The 20,651-nt window shown below is 51.4% G+C and overlaps 1 protein-coding gene and 1 pseudogene across 1 annotated transcript; both read right to left on the bottom strand.

Moving 5' to 3' along the window:
- Positions 1-2,669: 2,669 nt before the first annotated feature.
- On the bottom strand, positions 2,670-17,833 carry LOC149432837 (phosphatidylinositol 3-kinase regulatory subunit gamma). The gene is made up of 9 exons (XM_089664885.1): positions 17,725-17,833; positions 17,546-17,644; positions 14,950-15,130; positions 14,735-14,860; positions 9,977-10,119; positions 9,719-9,895; positions 8,299-8,373; positions 8,041-8,211; positions 2,670-3,986 (listed from the first exon to the last, which is right to left on the bottom strand). Exons 1-9 carry the CDS (start codon positions 17,808-17,810, stop codon positions 3,788-3,790), a joined length of 1,257 nt encoding a protein of 418 aa, XP_089521011.1. The 5' UTR covers positions 17,811-17,833; the 3' UTR covers positions 2,670-3,787.
- LOC149432838 (uncharacterized) lies at positions 8,418-9,058 on the bottom strand (annotated as a pseudogene).
- Positions 17,834-20,651: the final 2,818 nt, after the last annotated feature.

The following is a 20,651-nucleotide window of genomic DNA, read 5'->3' as shown; positions in this document are numbered from 1 at the left end:
CCGTCTTCTCCCAATCGGCACTACCTAGTGCGCACCGTTTGCCGCAAACCAAGTGAACGCAGAGGAAAATCGGTGATGTGCAACGGCCACATCAGGCCAAAATCACCCACGCGTGGGGCGGGGGGGGGGGGGACAACGTATACGGCCGCAACTGATGGGCGCCACCCCACCGCCGTTGTCATCGTAGAATAAATTCTGTTCTTTAAAAATAAATGGAGTTAGAACATGAAAAAAACCAAAAAACAAAAGAAAGCAGCCCAATGCTCCTCCCTTTTTTGACCGTTTTCTCCCAACCGGCACCACCTAGTGCGCACCGTTTGCCGCAAACCAAGTGAACGCAGAGAAAAATTGGTGATGTGCAACGGCCACTGTATAAAGGATGGGCACGGACCCCGGGAAGAGGCGAGAGGCTACAACACACAACGGGGGAGGGGACAGGGATGGTCACCCAGACACTCGCATGGGGCGCAGGAGATGCGCAATGCTTCTAGATGGCTTTATAAGCTGCACAAGTGGTTCGTGAGGGCGGGGCGGGGGGCGGGGTCAAAGAACCAAAAAAAAAGACTTGCACTAGAAAACATTTCACTTTTTAAATAAAATAAATATAAAACATACCATACAATGTAGCTGCCTTAGTCAGATCCGTGATCTGTCACCTCTTCGGTGGAACCCCCAGTGTCCCCGGATTTACAAAACGCTCGGTGTTCCGCGACGCGGCCAGTCGTTTCAAAGGGTCTGACGACTTATATCTCCTTTAGCCAATCAGAAATCGGTCTAATTAATTTCCAGCAGACCCCTCCCTCATCATACCCCCCCAACGTACTGGACGTGTGTAGGCCTGTGTACCGGTCACAGAACATCTCCCGAGGATTGTCGCCTATCAGGGAACGCATCGATCGGCTGCATTCAGTCACAGTGCAGGAGATCGTCTTCACACTCAGAGAGGGCGACGCTCGAGGTGACAAGTATGAGGGTCAGAGAACCGCAGCCGGCTCCGGGGACCTCAACGAGACGTCATCTGACGTATGAAGAGGAAACCGAAACTCCCAGGAAAGGGACTGAGCTTCCCCGGGATCGTCGTTAGATCGGGGGGGACGGGGACGGGGGGTTTTGGTACACTGAGCCATCTAGAAACACAGTCATCTGACCATACAAAGTGACGATTGTGTTTGTTTCCCCGGGAACGATCACACAAACGGAGCGCCAGCTCATCGTCGGTTTACATCCCAAAGAGTCCGTTTGGATTAACTTTGGAAATGGGGGAAAAAAAAAGAAAAAAAATTATTAAACCCTGGAAAGCAGGCGGTGAGCGCTACGGTGCAATGTCACGAGCTCCGCGGCCAGACGGTGAGCACTATGCTGCAACCTCACCCTGGAGAGCACTATGCTGCAACCTCACCCTGGAAACCCTGTGCAGAGCAATACACTGCAATGTCATGTGTTCCACAGCCAGACGGTGAGCACTATGCTGCAACCTCACCCTGCAGAGCACTATGCTGCAACCTCACCCTGGAGAGCACTATGCTGCAACCTCACCCTGGAAACCCTATGCAGAGCAATACACTGCAATGTCATGTCTTCTGCAGCCAGACGGTGAGCACTATGCTGCAACCTCACCCTGGAAACCCTGTGCAGAGCAATACACTGCAATGTCATGTGTTCCACAGCCAGACGGTGAGCACTATGCTGCAACCTCACCCTGCAGAGCACTATGCTGCAACCTCACCCTGGAGAGCACTATGCTGCAACTTCACCCTGGAAACCCTATGCAGAGCAATACACTGCAATGTCATGTGTTCTGCAGCCAGACGGTGAGCACTATGCTGCAACCTCACCCTGGAGAGCACTACGCTGCAATGTCACGTGTTTGCAGCCAGACGGTGAGCACTATGCTGCAACGGCACTCTGTGCAGAGCAATACACTGCAACGTCACGTGTTCCACAGCCAGACGGTGAGCACTATGCTGCAACCTCACCCTGGAAACCCCATGCAGAGCAATACACTGCAATGTCATGTGTTCTGCAGCCAGACGGTGAGCACTATGCTGCAATGTAATGTGTTCTACAGCCAGGCGATGAGCAATACACTGCAAGGTCACTCTGGTGAGCACTACACTGCGATGGAATATATGTTCTGCTCTTAGGCAGTGAGCACCACATTGCAATCTCATGTGTTCTGCTCCCAGGCGGTGAGCACTACACTACAGTGTCACTCAGGAGAGCACTGCACTGCGATGGAATGTGTTCTGCAGCCAGGCGGTGAGCACTACACTGCAATGTCACCCTGGAGAGCACTACACTGCAATGTCACCCTGGAGAGCACTACACTGCAATGTCACCCTGGAGAGCACTACACTGCAATGGAACATGTTCTGCTCTTAGGCGGTAAGCAATACACTGCAATGTCACCCTGGAAAGCACTACACTGCAATGCAACATGTTCTGCTCCCAGGCGGTGAGCACTACACTGCAATGTCACCCTGGAGAGCACTACGCTGCAATGTCACCCTGGAGAGCACTACACTGCAATGTCACCCTGGAGAGCACTACACTGCAATGTCACCCTGGAGAGCACTACACTGCAATGTCACCCAGAAGAGCACTACACTGCAATGTCACCCAGGAGAGCACTACACTGCAATGTCACCCAGGAGAGCACTACACTGCAATGTCACCCTGGAGAGCACTACACTGCAATGTCACCCAGGAGAGCACTACACTGCAATGTCACCCAGGAGAGCACTACACTGCAATGTCACCATGGAGAGCACTACACTGCAATGTCACCATGGAGAGCACTACACTGCAATGTCACCCAGGAGAGCACTGCACTGCAATGGCACATGTTCTGCTATCAGGCGGTGAGCACTACACTGCAATGTCACCCTGAAAACCAGGTGCTGAGCACCACTTTGCAATGTAACAAGTTCTGCAGACAAGTGGTGAGCACTGCACTGCAATGGAGTGTGTTCTGCAGTCAGGCGGGGAGCACTGCACTGCAATGTCATGTGTTTTGTTCCCAGGCGGTGAGCACTCCACCGCCACGGAACATGTTCTGCAGCTGCCACCTCCAGAATGAAAACAAAACAGTAAAATAGATATACAGACGCTTACAACAATATCGAGAGATTAGTGTTTCCAACCACCGTGTCGTTTTCTCGGTTTTCAAGTTTTGGCGGAGAAGTATGTGCAGATGCCAATGCAAAGATTCCCACATAAGTGCCTAGTTCAGCGAAGAGCAAAGTTTTGGTGGTTGAATTTGGTTAGAACTAGACGTTTCCTCACATGAAGAGTTAGTGCCGTGGAAGCCAAAACTTTGTTTAGTGTTGCAAAAATAAAAGCAACTTTATTTGTAGTTTTTGTTTCCTTCCAGGAAATCAAAGTGAATTGAGAATCCTTTGGTCTTCTTTTCCATACGTGTTGCTGGCGATCGCCGGGAGCGCGCGCTGGTGCGGACCTTTAGCTTCACGCCCTCCAGGCATTTTCGGGGTACGGGGAGCACCTCCAGGCAATCCTTTTACCACCGACGGAGCCCAGCAAGCTCGGTTCTTCCAGATTCTCGGGCTGAACAAGCGGGAAGCACCAGAACGCAGCACATGACCGGAACACTGTCCGGAACACGGCCATCCTGCGATGACATGCCTTCCTTCACATTCACAAATTCACTTCTTGTGCAAATCAAGCAGTCTAAGTAAAAAGAATGCCCTCTTAGTTCTAGAAAAAAAAAAAAAAACAAAAACCGTAGAAAAGATCCAAAAATGGCTGCCTGGGGGGGTCCTCCAGGGGCTTATCTGCACAGGGAGGACGTGTGTGCGTAGACGGGGTAGGCCAGCCTGACATTCAGAGAATCGTTGTGTTGGACGAGGGAAGTATGCTGGTAATGGAGGACCAACTCCTTTAGTGTGCTGTACAGATTGTACGGTTCCGCGAAGCCGAAGCCCCGTGACGTGCTGTAAATGACGCAATGTTTGACGTCGCCGTCCGCCCTATGAGAAGAAGACAAATGACATGAGAAGAAAGGTGCAAACAGCGGAGAGACAAGATGGGCAACGCAAAGAGGCGGTCCAGGTATGGGAATGGTGAGAGCCTTCTGAGGAGGAAATCCGTAACTACTTCCCACCCAGGCCAATTCTGACATTTCTCTCCTACATGTAAATCCCCCCCCCCAAAAAAAAAAAACACTTCTTGGCTAGACAATTACTCAGAACCCCTTCCCCCTCAAAAAATAAAATGTATATTAAAAAAAATTAAAATAAAATAAACACACACACATATATATACAGTGGGGATGGAAAGTTTGGGCACCCCAGCTAAAAATTTGTATTAATGTGCATAAAGAAGCCAAGGAAAGATGGAAAAATCTCCAAAAGGCATCAAATTACAGATTAGACATTCTTATAATATGTCAACAAAAGTTAGTTTTTATTTCCATCATTTACACTTTCAAAATAACAGAAAACAAAAAAATGGCGTCTGCAAAAGTTTGGGCATCCTGCAGAGTTAATATCTTGTACTGCCCCCTTTGGCAAGTATCACAGCTTGTAAACGCTTTTTGTAGCCAGCCAAGAGTCTTTCAGTTCTTGTTTGAGGTATCTTTGCCCATTCTTCCTTACAAAAGTCTTCCAGTTCTTTGAGATTTCTGGGCTGTCTGTCACGCACGGCTCTTTTAAGGTCTATCCATAGATTTTCAATGATGTTGAGGTCAGGAGATTGTGAAGGCCATGGCAAAACCTTCAGTTTACGCCTCTTGATGTAATCCCCCATGGATTTCGAGGTGTGTTTAGGATCAATATCCATTTGTAGAAGCCATCCTCTCTTTAACTTCAGCTTTTTCACAGATGGCATCAAGTTACCATCCAAAATTTGCTGAAATTTTATTGAATCCATTTTTCCTTCTACTCGTGAGATGTTCCCTGTGCCACTGGCTGCAACACAACCCCAAAGCATGATTGATCCAACCCCATGCTTCACAGTTGGACAGAGGTTCTTTTCATTCAATTCTGTGCCCCTTCTTCTCCAAACGTACCTTTGCTCATTCCGGCCAAAAAGTTCAATTTTAACCTCATCGGTCCACAGAACTTGTTTCCAAAATGCATCAGGCTTGTCTATATGTTCATTTGCAAAGTTCAAACGATGATTTTTGTGGTGAGGACGTAGAAGAGGTTTTCTTCTGATGACTCTTCCATGAAGACCATATTTGTACAAGTATCTCTTTATAGTGGAATAGTGACCACAACTCCAGTGTCTGCCAGATCTTTCTGGAGGGATCGTGCAGTCAAACGTGGGTTTTGAATTGTTTTTCTCACAATCCTGCGAGCTGTTCTGTCTGATATTTTTCTTGGTCTTCCAGATCTTGCTTTAACTTCCACTGTTCCTGTGACTGCCATTTCTTAATTACATTCCGAACAGAGGATATTGACATCTGAAAACGCTTTGCTATCTTCTTATAGTCTTCTCCAGCTTTGTGAGCGTCAACTATTTTCAGTTTCAGTTTTCTAGACAACTGCTTAGAAGAACCCATGGTGCTGATTGTTGGGGCAAGGTCAGATGAGTCTGGGCATTTATAACCTTTGAGATTGACATCACCTGGTCTTCCCAGACGATGATTGAGAACAATCCGTGACACTGGCAGGTCTCAGCTTGGCAAAGGGGGCAGTGCATGCTATAAATTCTGCAGGGTGCCCAAACTTTTGCAGACGCCATTTTTTGGTTTTCTGTTATTTTGAAAGTGTAAATGATGGAAATAAAATCTAACTTTTGTTGACATATTATAAGAATGTCTAATCTGTAATTTGATGCCTTTTGGAGATTTTTCCATCTTTCCTTGGCTTCTTTATGCACATTAATACAAATTTTTAGCTTTCGATCCCCACTGTATATACACACATACATATATACACACACATACATATATACACATACATATATACACACACACACATATACATACATACACACTTTTTTAAAAATATGTTTTCTTTTTTTGGGGGGGGGGGGGGGTGTTCAGAAATGTTTTTTCTACATGTAGGAGAGAAATGTCAGAACTGGTCTGGGTGGGAAGTAGTTAAGGATTTTTTTTCTTAATTCTTTTATTTATTCTTGTTAAGCAGAGGCCTTATAAAATGGTGAGTGTTGCACTTTTCAAAACACAATTTTTTGGGGGGGGAAAAAAAAGAAAAAAAAGTAACTTTAATGCAAAACAATCCACACCACAACAGAAGGCGGGTAAATAGATACCAAACATGTGACGCTTTAAAACTCCACGCACTTCTGGAATGACGACATTCTCTGATACTTAAAAAAAAAGAAGATGATTAAGTATCAGAGAATGTCGTCATTCCAGAAGTGCGTGGAGTTTTAAAGCGTCACATGTTTGGTATCTATTTACCCGCCATATGTTGTGGTTTGGGTTTTTTTTTTGTTTTTTATGTTACAGGTTACCAGGTTAGTTACATGGGAGGTCTACCATTAGAATTATTGTTCTCACTAGAACATTCATGCCCATACCTCGCGTGTGAGGTGCGAACGGCGTTTACATATGCGTGTACGACCTACACGACATGCATGACCTACGCTTTAAAAACTCTTTAATTTTTCATTTTTACACTGTCCTTAAATTTGTTTTTCAAATCACTTTTATTCCCATCAAAAGAAATGTAAAAACATTCCTTGCTATAGAAATAAGGGATGACAGGTCCTCTTTATGGAGACATTTGGGGTCTATAAGACCCCATATCTCTCCTCTACCCTGGAAGGCATAAAAAAAAAAACACACACACACACAAAAGCACACAAAAACCCCCCACAAAAACCCAAAAAAACACAAAAGCACACAAAATGCACCCCACAAAAACCCAAAAAAACCCAAAAGCACACAAAATGTACCCCACAAAAAAACCTCAAAAACACAAAGAAAAAAAAAAACAACACAAAAGCACACAAAACCCCCCCACAAAAACCCAAAAAAACACAAAAGCACACAAAATGTACCCCACAAAAAAACCTCAAAAACACAAAGAAAAAAAACAACACAAAAGCACACAAAACCCCCCCACAAAAACCCAAAAAAACAAACAAACACAAAAGCACACAAAATTAACCCCACAAAAAAAACCTCAAAAACACAAAACAAAAAAAACAACAAAACACACATCTCGTGCTTTCCAGAAAAAGGTATGGAAGGGTTTTCATCTACCAGAACTGGAAAATACATGATGTCGCTTTTAGCCTCCCAGGACCATAGAGATGGGCGGGGACTATCTGGTCCACAGCCGGCTCTATGGTAACCTCTGGAGGGGAGGGGTTAATAATAATCATCAGATACCAGGATGTTGGCAATAGCTGCAGGCATCATCCTGGTATGACCTCTGACAGTCCAGTCCGCTGTTTGGTGCATCCCATCCCACTGCTGTCAACTAGGATGCAGCGGCTGCGCAGACACAGCCGCTGCTCCCAATCCGGCGTCCACGCGGGTGCAAAGCCCAGAGTGCACACTGTCTGCGTTTGGGGCCATGCACCCGCACGTGTGTCCAATTGGCTGTGTTCAATCAAATCATTTTCAAGAAACACCTTCTATGACATCATCGCTGGGTCTGATGGACTTTGGTGCATAGTGAGTTTTGTGGGAGGGGTTCATAGGATCCTCTAAGAGTCACAGCACCCTCCTTCAAGTGTTGCATGAAAAAACACATCCCTGGCATCCCTTTAGAGGTGCATGCTAGCACTCTCTGCTGGCCACTGGCTGCTGAAGACTTTATTTGTGCAATTAGCTGATCAGTTGCTTGATTACACTCTAATTGAGCGATCAGCAGATTGCACAGCTAAAGTCTGCAGCGCCCATCAGGGAGGAGCATGCACGTCTAAAGGGATGAAAGCTGAGGAAAGAAAGATCACATGGTGTCCACAGCCACTGGATCAGTCTGAGAGCCCAACAAGTAGCATTTTCAGAAAAGTCTGTATTTCTCCTACAAGCCGCTCTGACATGACAGCAGAGCTGGGGATGGATGGATGGATGGGGATGGGGGCAGCATAAACACTCACACCACAGAGCAGGCGTAGCATCCTTTCTTGCTGCTCTCCCGGATTAGAAAGGCTCCATCGGGCTTCCCTCGGAGGAGTTCCTCGGCTTGGATCCGATTGATGTCCCCCACAAACCAGGTCTTCTCATCGTAGTGCGGCAGCAGCTCATCCTCCTCGCTCAGGAAATAGGGACTGTGATCAGAGGAGAAGATCAGTTACTATCAGAGGCCCAGAGAGAGAGAGCCGCAGGAGGAGACCAGAAGTACGGAAGACACTCACTCGTCTATACTCTCATTCTTGATTCCAAGCCATTCATTGATCCTTTTCTGCCGCACGCCTTTGTGATTGAGCCATCTACGGGAAAATGGAGAGAGTTTACTGCATGCCGTGACACCACCCACACGTGTCCCAGTGACACCACCAACACCGCCCACGCCTGTCCCAGTGACACCGCCAACACGTGTCCCAGTGACACCGCCCACGCGTGTCCCAGTGACACCGCCAACACGTGTCCCAGTGACACCAACACCACCCACGCCTGTCCCAGTGACACCACCCACACGTGTCCCAGTGACACCGCCAACACCGCCCACGCCTGTCCCAGTGACACCGCCAACACGTGTCCCAGTGACACCGCCCACGCGTGTCCCAGTGACACCGCCCACGCGTGTCCCAGTGACACCGCCCACGCGTGTCCCAGTGACACCAACACCACCCACGCCTGTCCCAGTGACACCGCCCACACGTGTCCCAGTGACACCGCCAACACCGCCCACGCGTGTCCCAGTGACACTGCCCACGCGTGTCCCAGTGACACCAACACCACCCACGCCTGTCCCAGTGACACCGCCCACACGTGTCCCAGTGACACCGCCAACACCACCCACGCGTGTCCCAGTGACACACCGCCCACTCATGTCACAGTGACATCACCAACACCACCCACTCATGTCCCAGTGACACCGCCCACGCCTGTCCTAGTGACTCCGCCCATGCCTGTCCCAGTGACACCAACACCGCCCACCACCAGAGAACTCATAACTCCATGCTACTGGAGCCCATATACTACTGAAGGTACCAGAATCAAACCAACTCCATGTTACTGGAGCCAGCAGAGGACCAGAGCCAGACAAACTCCATGCTCCTGGAGCCCATATACTAGGAGAGGACCCAGAATGGAACAAACTCCATGCTCCTGGAGCCCATATACTAGGAGAGGACCAAAAACCGGACAAACTCCATGCTCCTGGAACCCATATACTAGCAGAGGACCCAGAATCGGACAAACTCCATGCTCCTGGAGCCTATATACCAGCAGAGGACCCAGAATCAAAAAAAACTCCACGCTCCTGGAGCCCATATACTAGCAGAGGACCCAGAATGGGACAAACTCCATGCTCCTGGAGCCTATATACTAGGAGAGGACCAAGAACTGAACAAACTCCATGCTCCTGGAGCCCATATACTAGCAGAGGACCCAGAATGGGACAAACTCCACGCTCCTGGAGCCCATATACTAGCAGAGGACCCAGAGCTGGACAAACTCCATGCTCCTGGAGCCCATACACTAGCAGAGGACTCAGTCCTGGGAACAGCCATGTTGCAGGAGTCATTGTCCTATCCAAGGGGCCCTCATTGCACACCATTGAGGTAGGAAGGGGCGGCTCCATAGAATGACATTAGTAGTCAGGGAACTCACACTAGGTACTGGTCTCGGATCTTCCTCAGCTGGATCAGATCTGGTTTGATGCTGTTCATCTTCTTGTCTATTTCTCGGTTGTCCAGCGCCTGTGTCTTCAGGTCTTGTTCCAGCCGCAATTTACTGTCATGAATCTCCCCCAATCGAGATTTTAGCTTCTCGTAATTGATGATTATTCTGGAGGAAGACGAGGAATTCAGCGCGGGCGGTAAACATGCGGCAGAACAGCCACCAGGGGCGGACGCCATCAGTACCCACCTCTCCATCTCCTTGTCCCCGCTCTCCCGCTGGGACCTCTCCAGGAACTCCTTGCTGAACCTCTCCTGGGAATGACACTGCTCCTCAAAGATCTTAATGGTTTCATTGAAGGCTTCGATGGCCGTTCGCTTCATCTGGATCTCCTGCAGGAGAAACGATTCAATGTTATGCCACGCGTGTCACATGCATGGTCTGCGGCCACCACACCCCGGCCCAGGCATGGTCTGCGGCCACCACACCCCGACCCAGGCATGGTCTGCGGCCACCACACCCCGACCCAGGCATGGTCTGCGGCCACCACACCCCGGCCCAGGCATGGTCTGCGGCCACCACACCCCGACCCAGGCATGGTCTGCGGCCACCACACCCCGGCCACCACACCCCGGCCCAGGCATGGTCTGCGGCCACCACACCCCGACCCAGGCATGGTCTGCGGCCACCACACCCCGGCCACCACACCCCGGCCCAGGCATGGTCTGCGGCCACCCTGCCCCGGGCCCCAGGCACGGTTTAGAAAGACCACACCCCGGGCCCCAGGCACGGTCTGCAACTACCATACCCAGCCCACGTACAATCTGATTACCATACCCAGCCCACGTACAATCTGATTACCATACCCGGCCCACGCACGATCTGCAACTACCATACCCAGCCCACGCACGATCTGCGACTACCATACCCAGCCCACGCACAGTCTGCCACTACCATACCCAGCCCACGCACGATCTGCGACTACCATACCAAGCCCACGCACGATCTGCGACTACCATACCCAGCCCACGCACAGTCTGCGACTACCATACCCAGCCCACGCACGATCTGCGACTACCATACCAAGCCCACGCACGATCTGCGACTACCATACCCAGCCCACGCACAGTCTGCGACTACCATACCCAGCCCACGCACAGTCTGCGACTACCATACCCAGCCCACGCACGATCTGCGACTACCATACCCAGCCCACGCACGATCTGCGACTACCATACCCAGCCCACGCACAGTCTGCGACTACCATACCCGGCCCACGCACGATCTGCGACTACCATACCCAGCCCACGCACGATCTGCGACTACCATACCCAGCCCACGCACGATCTGCGACTACCATACCCAGCCCACGCACGATCTGCGACTACCATACCAAGCCCACGCACGATCTGCGACTACCATACCAAGCCCACGCATGATCTGCGACTACCATACCAAGCCCACGCACGATCTGCGACTACCATACCAAGCCCACGCACGATCTGCGACTACCATACCAAGCCCACACACGGTCTGCGACTACCATACCCAGCCCACACACAGTGTCTGCGACTACCATACCCAGCCCACGCACAGTCTGCGACTACCGTACCCAGCCCACGCACGATCTGCAACTACCATACCCAGCCCACGCACGATCTGCGACTACCATACCAGCCCACGCACGATCTGCAACTACCGTACCCAGCCCACACACGGTCTGCGACTACCATACCCAGCCCACGCACGATCTGCGACTACCATACCCAGCCCACGCACGATCTGCGACTACCATACCCAGCCCACGCACGATCTGAATACCATACCCAGCCCACGCACGATCTGCGACTACCATACCCAGCCCACGCATGATCTGCAACTACCATACCCAGCCCACGCATGATCTGCGACTACCATACCCAGCCCACGCATGATCTGCAACTACCATACCCAGCCCACGCACGATCTGCGACTACCATACCAAGCCCACGCATGATCTGCGACTACCATACCCGGCCCATGCATGATCTGCGACTACCATACCCAGCCCACGCATGATCTGCGACTACCATACCAAGCCCACGCATGATCTGCGACTACCATACCCAGCCCACACACAGTGTCTGCGACTACCATACCCAGCCCACGCACAGTCTGCGACTACCGTACCCAGCCCACGCACGATCTGCAACTACCATACCCAGCCCACGCACGATCTGCGACTACCATACCAGCCCACGCACGATCTGCAACTACCGTACCCAGCCCACACACGGTCTGCGACTACCATACCCAGCCCACGCACAGTCTGCGACTACCATACCCAGCCCACGCACGATCTGCGACTACCATACCCAGCCCACGCACGATCTGAATACCATACCCAGCCCACGCACGATCTGCGACTACCATACCCAGCCCACGCATGATCTGCAACTACCATACCCAGCCCACGCATGATCTGCGACTACCATACCCAGCCCACGCACGATCTGCGACTACCATACCCGGCCCACGCATGATCTGCGACTACCATACCCAGCCCACGCACGATCTGCGACTACCATACCCAGCCCACGCACGATCTGATTACCATACCCAGCCCACGCACGATCTGCGACTACCATACCCAGCCCACGCACGATCTGCGACTACCATACCCAGCCCACGCATGATCTGCGACTACCATACCCGGCCCACGCATGATCTGCGACTACCATACCCAGCCCACGCATGATCTGCGACTACCATACCCAGCCCACGCATGGTCTGCGACTACCATACCCAGCCCACGCACGATCTGCGACTACCATACCCAGCCCACGCACGATCTGCGACTACCATACCCGGCCCACGCATGATCTGCGACTACCATACCCAGCCCACACACAGTCTGCGACTACCATACCCAGCCCACGCATGATCTGCGACTACCATACCCAGCCCACGCACGATCTGCGACTACCATACCCAGCCCACGCACGATCTGCGACAAGCAATATAAAACCAATGGAAGACAGAGTTTAGGTTTAACCGTATTATTAACTGGAAATAAGCCACAGGATGGGTGCGTGTCATACCCGAGTACTAGATGGTACAGGGGAGAGGGTGAGGGGGGGTGATGGGAGAGGGTGAGGGGGGGGGGGTGATGGGAGAGGGTGACTGGGGGTGATGGGAGAGGGTGAGGGGGGTGATGGGAGAGGGTGACTGGGGGTGATGGGAGAGGGTGAGGGGGGTGATGGGAGAGGGTGAGGGGGGGGGGGGGGGTGAGGGGGGGGGGGTGAAGGGAGAGGGTGAGGGGGGGGGGTGATGGGAGAGGGTGAGGATGAGGGGTGAAGGCAGTATAGTGGGTAATGGGGTGCCACAGTCAGCCAGCAGAGAGGTGGGGGATGAAAAAAGAAAAATCCATTGACAGGGGTGTGCAGAGGGGCGAGGAAGTGGTGTGAAGAGGCGTCAGGAGGCGAGCGGTCCGATATCTTTCATCTGTTCTAACAAAGGAGATTAGAGGAGGATTACACACAGCATTGCGCCTCTTGTGGCGATTAGAGGGAACTGCAGGTGATGTCATCAATATCCATCCAGCAGTTCTCCTGTAGTCTGCACTAGAGGAGAAACAAACCAATGCCGGGCCCCGGACCGCTGCTGCCCAACCTGCGCCCCTTGGTTCGGCCTGTACATCCTCTGGGCATCATGGGCTATTCCCTTGCCTTGGTACTCCACACCTGAGGAGGACATTACTTGTAGACTGGCCTGGTTTTGGTTTATTCCCTTCACTCCCCCTATACTGTCCATTGCAAGTTCTGTATTTTATTTCCTCTGACCTCCGTACACAAATATCTTTCTTAAATCTTAACCGTCCCCGGCAGCATGCCACCCCCCCCCCACCCCAGTATTCAACTGTCCCCGGCAGCATGCCACCCCCCCCCCTACCCCAGTCTCCTACCGTCCCCGGCAGCACGCCCCCCCCAGTCTCCAACTGTCCCCGGCAGCATACCCCCCCAGTCTCCAACCGTCCCCGGCAGCACGCCCCCCCCCCCCAGTCTCCAACCGTCCCCGGCAGCACACCCCCCCAGTCTCCAACTGTCCCCGGCAGCACGCCCCCCCCAGTCTCCAACCATCCCCGGCAGCACGCCCCCCCAGTCTCCAACCATCCCTGGCAGCACGCCCCCCCCAGTCTCCAACCGTCCCCGGCAGCACACCTCGACTCTCCAACCATCCCCGGCAGCACGTCCCCCCCACTCTCCAACCGTCCCCGGCAGCATGCCCCCCCACTCTCCAACCGTCCCCGGCAGCATGCCCCCCCACTCTCCAACCGTCCCCGGCAGCACGCCCCCCCACTCTCCAACCGTCCCCGGCAGCACGCCCCCCCACTCTCCAACCATCCCCGGCAGCACGCCCCCCCCCACTCTCCAACCGTCCCCGGCAGCACGCCCCCCCCACTCTCCAACCGTCCCCGGCAGCACGCCCCCCCACTCTCCAACCGTCCCCAGCAGCATGCCCCCCCACTCTCCAACCGTCCCCGGCTGCATGCCTCCCCACTCTCCAACCGTCCCCGGCTGCACGCCCCCCCACTCTCCAACCGTCCCCAGCAGCATGCCCCCCCACTCTCCAACCGTCCCCGGCTGCATGCCCAGTCAACAATAGTAACCAGAAACCTGAATGATTGCAATGGACTGCGCGGTGACTTGAGGGGTTGTATACGGTCCGGATTATTGGACATCGGTATTCCCACCCACATTTCTTGTGTTTATTTTGCGCACACAAACAAGATATATTCTACCTCTCAGAAAGGAATTTTAGCTCCTACTCCTCTATATGCAGCATGTTTAGGCATCTGTGTGTACAAGCACATTGAAAACAACTGGCTGCAATCAGATCGGAATATCAAACCACCCGTGCCTAGAAATGCTGCGTTTTTATGTATGTGAGAGGCCCTATAGGCACATATGCATCCAATCAGTCCCTTCCCTGAAGGTAAGTACAGGCTGGTGTACCCCCCGGGCTGACCTGTGATGTCTTTGTGTACTCCTCGTACAGTCTGTCATACTCCCGGCTCTTGTCCTGAAATTGGCCGTGATATTCCTGGAGCTTCTTCCCCACGGCGTCAATACTGTCCTCCTTCACCAGCTGGTCCTGTTCACACAATGAAAGATGGCCGTGTTAGTACATGATGGGCCCACGCTATACTGACCCAATGCCCTCCATACCAAGCACACGCTCACCTGCTGGTACCGGGACACCGGGTAGAACAGCTTCACATCCAGCTTGGGGTTATACTGGGCCAGAGATTCGTGCCTGTAGTGGTTAATCAATTCCACCACAGACTTGAAGGTGAGGGGATCAGAGAATCCGTATCTGCCATCTCGATGATAAATCTTGATCAGTTTGTTGTTTCCGCCCTTTCTGGAATAAAAGTGAGAGGAATGGTGAGAGGAAACCACGTGCAGGGTCAGGGGTGCACCAGGGGAACCCACGCCCAGTCAGGGGTGCACGAAGGGAACCCACGCCCAGTCAGGGGTGCATGAAAGGAACCCACGCCCGGTCAGGGGTGCACGAGGGGAACCCACGCCCAGTCAGGGGTGCACGAGGGGAACCCACGCCCAGTCAGGGGTGCACGAAGGGAACCCACGCCCGGTCAGGGGTGCACCAGGGGAACCCACGCCCAGTCAGGGGTGCACAAAGGGAACCCACGCCCGGTCAGAGGTGCACCAGGGGAACCCGCAACCGGTCAAGGGGTGCACCAGGGGAACCCACACCCGGTCAGAGGTGCATGAAAGGAACCCACGCCCGGTCAGAGGTGCATAAAGGGAACCCACGCCCAGTCAGGGTGCATGAAAGGAACCCACGCCCAGTCAGGTGTGCACGAGGCGAACCCGAAACTGGTCAAGGGGTGCACCAGGGGAACCCACGCCCGGTCAGAGGTGCACCAGGAGAACCCGCAACCGGTCAGAGGTGCACGAGGGGAACCCACGCCCGGTCAGAGTTGCACCAGGGGAACCCACGCCCAGTCAGGGGTGCACCAGGGGAACCCAAAACCGGTCAAGGGGTGCACCAGGGGAACACACTCACAAGACAACCAAATATTGGATAGACTCTATGCTACAGGCGCCTGTATACTACCAGAGGGCCCAGAACCAGACACTGCATGCCACAGGAGCCTGTATACTACCAGAGGGCCCAAGACTGGACACTGCATGCTACAGGAACCTGTATACTACCAGAGGGCCCAGAACCAGACACTGCATGCCACAGGAGCCTGTATACTACCAGAGGGCCCAAGACTGGACACTGCATGCTACAGGAACCTGTATAATACCAGAGGGCCCAGAACTGGACACTGCATGCTACAGGAACCTGTATACTACCAGAGGCCCCAGAACCTGACACTGCATGCTACAGGAACCTGTATACTACCAGAGGGCCCAGAACTGGACACTGCATGCTACAGGAACCTGTATACTACCAGAGGGCCCAGAACCTGACACTGCATGCTACAGGAACCTGTATACTACCAGAGGCCCCAGAACTGGACACTGCATGCTACAGGAACCTGTATACTACCAGAGGGCCCAGAACTGGACACTGCATGCTACAGGAACCTGTATACTACCAGAGGGCCCAGAACCTGACACTGCATGCTACAGGAACCTGTATACTACCAGAGGGCCCAAGACTGGACACTGAATGCTACAGGAACCTGTATAATACCAGAGGGCCCAGAACCTGACACTGCATGCTACAGGAACCTGTATAATACCAGAGGGCCCAGAACTGGATGCTGCATGGTACAGGAACCTGTATACTACCAGAGGGCCCAGAACTGGACACTGAATGCTACAGGAGCCTATATACTACCAGAGGACCCAGAACCGGATGCTGCATGGTACAGGAACCTGTATACTACCAGAGGGCCCAGAACTGGACACTGAATGCTACAGGAGCCTGTATACTACCAGAGGGCCCAGATCCGGATGCTGCATGCTACAGGAGCCTGTATACTACCAGAGGGCCCAGAACTGGACACTGAATGCTACAGGAGCCTATATACTACCAGAGGACCCAGAACCTGACACTGCATGTTACAGGAGCCTATATACTACCAGAGGGCCCAGAACCTGACACTGCATGCTACAGGAACCTGTATACTACCAGAGGGCCCAAGACTGGACACTGCATGCTACAGGAGCCTGTATACTACCAGAGGGCCCAGAACTGGACACTGCATGGTACAGGAGCCTGTATACTACCAGAGGGCCCAGAACCTGACACTGCATGGTACAGGAGCCTGTATACTACCAGAGGACCGAGAACTGGACACTGCATGGTACAGGAGCCTGTATACTACCAGAGGACCGAGAACTGGACACTGCATGGTACAGGAGCCTGTATACTACCAGAGGACCGAGAACTGGACACTGCATGGTACAGGAGCCTGTATACTACCAGAGGACCTAATATTGGACACACTGCATGGTACAGGAGCCTGTATACTACCAGAGGACCTAATATTGGACACACTGCATGCTACTAGAGCTCATATACTAGCAGAGGATCCAATACTGGAACATTTCCATGTTATGGGAGCCACTGTACTATCCAAGGGTCCATCACTAGGCACCTCACCTATACCATAAGGTCTTGTAAGGACAGCAGAACACTGACGGAAACCTGCCCTGGGACACCCAGCAGACTGTCACGTGTACTGCAATGCGCGTGGAGAACAGATCTGGAAAGTTGTTCAGCTAAACTGTGGCCCTCCAGGTAATCCTACTGAATGTCTTCTCTTCCATCTCAGACAAGTCCTGCAGAGGCACCCACCTGAGTGTCAGCGTATAATCTCCCTGCATCTTGGTGGAGGCGTCACGGACCAGGAACGTCCCATCCGGCATGTCACGCAGCTTGTCATTCACCTCTTCCCTGTAGAGACAAAGTGGCACTGAGCCGCTGCCGCACAATGGACACGCCTATCGAAGGTGAACGAATATTAGGATAGTTACCTGGAGATGTCTCCCCAGTACCACTCTGCGTCCTGGAGCGCCGTGCAGGAGCCATCCTTATTGCTGTTGTTACACAGAGGACTCATGGGTTTGGCTGGTTTGGGTGGAAGTGCTGCAAAAGTCCAGAAATCACATTTCGCATTAGACCGGACCTGCCCGATGCCCCCCAAAAAAAACAACAACACACCACGGAGCAGTGGTCAGTGCTCAACATTTAACTCACATCCTGTCCAGTATGGAAGATCCTCAGACGGCACAGATAGTTATTACAGCTATTTACAAAGCACTTTACATACTATTTAAAGCAGGCCTTGAAATTTCCACTCGCCTGTTCGCCAATGGCGAGTGGAAATTATGGTGGGGGCGAGTGTGTCCCCCAGGGCCGTCTTGCTGAGCAGGCTCGGAGCTCAGGCCGGATCTGTCATTGGCACTGTGAGCCGTCAGAACGCTCAATAGCTGAGCGCAGTGAAAGCAAAGCAAGGAGTGTGTGCTGTGCTCTCTGCCTCCCCCTAGAGTGCAGTACCCGGCTCTGTGAGCGAACAACGAAGTACTGCAACTTTTTATAACTTTTGTGTGTGTGTACCTAATGTCAGCTTACTCTGGTCACATGATCCTCTATGTCAGCCAATGGTGGCTTCAGGGGAGAGGAGAGAGCACCTAACAGCGTGCGTGTGTGTACATGTGTGTGTCTGTGTATGCATGTACATGTCTGTGTGTATGTACAGGTGTGTATCTGTACATGTGTCTGCGTGTATGTACATGTGTGTGTGTGTACATGTGTCTGTGTATGTACATATGTCTGTGCGTGTGTATTTCTGTGTATGTACATGTATCTGTGTGTGTCTGTACGTGCCTGTGTGTGTATACATGTGTCTGTATGTGTGTGTGTACACGTGTCTCAGTGCGTGTGTGTGTGTACATGTCTGTGTGTGTGTACATGTTTCTGTGTGTGTGTACAGATGTCTGTTTGTGTGAGTTTGTTGGTGGCGAGTAACTCTTAAGGCCTGGCTAGTAGCTCAGGACTTGAAATTTTAAGCCCTGATTTAAAGGATATGTAGATCTTCACAACCAACTCAAAAAAGAAAACCAAAAAAACCCAAAAAAAAACAAAAAAAAAAAAACACACAAAAAAAGGCCTCCCCCCTTTTAATAAGTGAATTCCCTCTCTTCTCAGCTGCATAAGAGCAAGAGCAGCACACTGATCTTCCCAGTGAATGGATGTGTACGGGGAAGGGGGGGGGTAGAGTACTCAGGACAAGTCTGATCATTAGAGGAGAGCACACAGAGTTCTAGTGGTACACCGAAATGAAAACTATGGTGCCGAAACTGAAAATGCGCTTGGCCGAAAACCGAAACACACAATACCAAAATACACTTGGATTAAAACAAATGGAAAAAAAACCACAATATATACCCCAAATTTTTTTTGTAAAATATGAAAAAAGATGTTACGGCGAGTAAATAGATACCAAACATGTCACGCTTTAAAATGGCACACGCTCGTAGAATGGCGTGAAACTGCGGTACTTAAAAATCTCCATGGGTGACGCTTTAAAAATGTCTACAGGTTAGCAGTGTAACGTTACAGAGGCGGTCTAGTGTGAGAATTATTGCGCTCGCTATGACGTTTGTGGCGATATACTTCACAGGTGTGTTTTGAACACCATTTACATATGTGGGCATTGCCTACGTACGCGTTCACCACTACGTGCGATCACAGCGGGGGAGGCCGGCGGGGGGGATCCCTTAAACCTTTATTTATTTTTCCCTTTTGCACTGTACCTTTAAAAGAAGATTTAATCACTTTTATTCTTATCACAAGAAATGCATGCATCCCCTGTGATAGAAATAATTAGTGACAGGTCCTCTTTATGGAGAGATATGGGGGGACAATGAGACATAATTAGTGACAGGTCCTCTTTATGGAGAGATATGGGGTCAATGAGACATAATTAGTGACAGGTCCTCTTCATGGAGAGATATGGGGTCAATGAGACATAATTAGTGACAGGTCCTCTTTATGGGGAGATATGGGGTCAATGAGACATAATTAGTGACAGGTCCTCTTTATGGGGAGATATGGGGTCAATGAGACATAATTAGTGACAGGTCCTCTTTATGGAGGGATATGGGGGGTCAATGAGACATAATTTGTGACAGGTCCTCTTTATGGAGAGATATGGGGTCAATGAGACATAATTAGTGACAGGTCCTCTTTATGGGGAGATATGGGGTCAATGAGACATAATTAGTGACAGGTCCTCTTTATGGGGAGATATGGGGTCAATGAGAAATAATTAGTGACAGGTCCTCTTTATGGAGGGATATGGGGGGTCAATGAGACATAATTTGTGACAGGTCCTCTTTATGGAGGGATATGGGGTCAATGAGACATATGTAGTGACAGGTCCTCTTTATGGAGAGATATGGGGTCAATGAGACATAATTAGTGACAGAGATATGGGGTCAATGAGACATAATTAGTGACGGGTCCTCTTTATGGAGAGATATGGGGTCAATGAGACATAATTAGTGACAGGTCCTCTTTATGGAGGGATATGGGGGGTCAATGAGACATAATTAGTGACAGGTCCCCTTTATGGAGAGATATGGGGGGTCAATGAGACATAATTTGTGACAGGTCCTCTTTATGGAGGGATATGGGGTCAATGAGACATAATTAGTGACAGGTCCTCTTTATGGAGAGATGTGGGGTCAATGAGACATAATTAGTGACGGGTCCTCTTTATGGAGAGATATGGGGTCAATGAGACATAATTAGTGACAGGTCCTCTTTATGGAGATATATGGGGGGACAATGAGACATAATTAGTGACAGGTCCTCTTTATGGAGAGATATGGGGGGGACAATGAGACATAATTAGTGACAGGTCCTCTTTATGGAGAGATATGGGGTCAATGAGACA

Source organism: Staurois parvus, unplaced genomic scaffold (genome assembly GCF_062004578.1).
Source record: "Staurois parvus isolate SC_StPar_1 unplaced genomic scaffold, SC_StPar_1.0 ptg002088l, whole genome shotgun sequence".
Taxonomy (NCBI): Eukaryota; Metazoa; Chordata; class Amphibia; order Anura; family Ranidae; genus Staurois; species Staurois parvus.
This window is presented reverse-complemented; position numbering and strand designations above follow the sequence as displayed.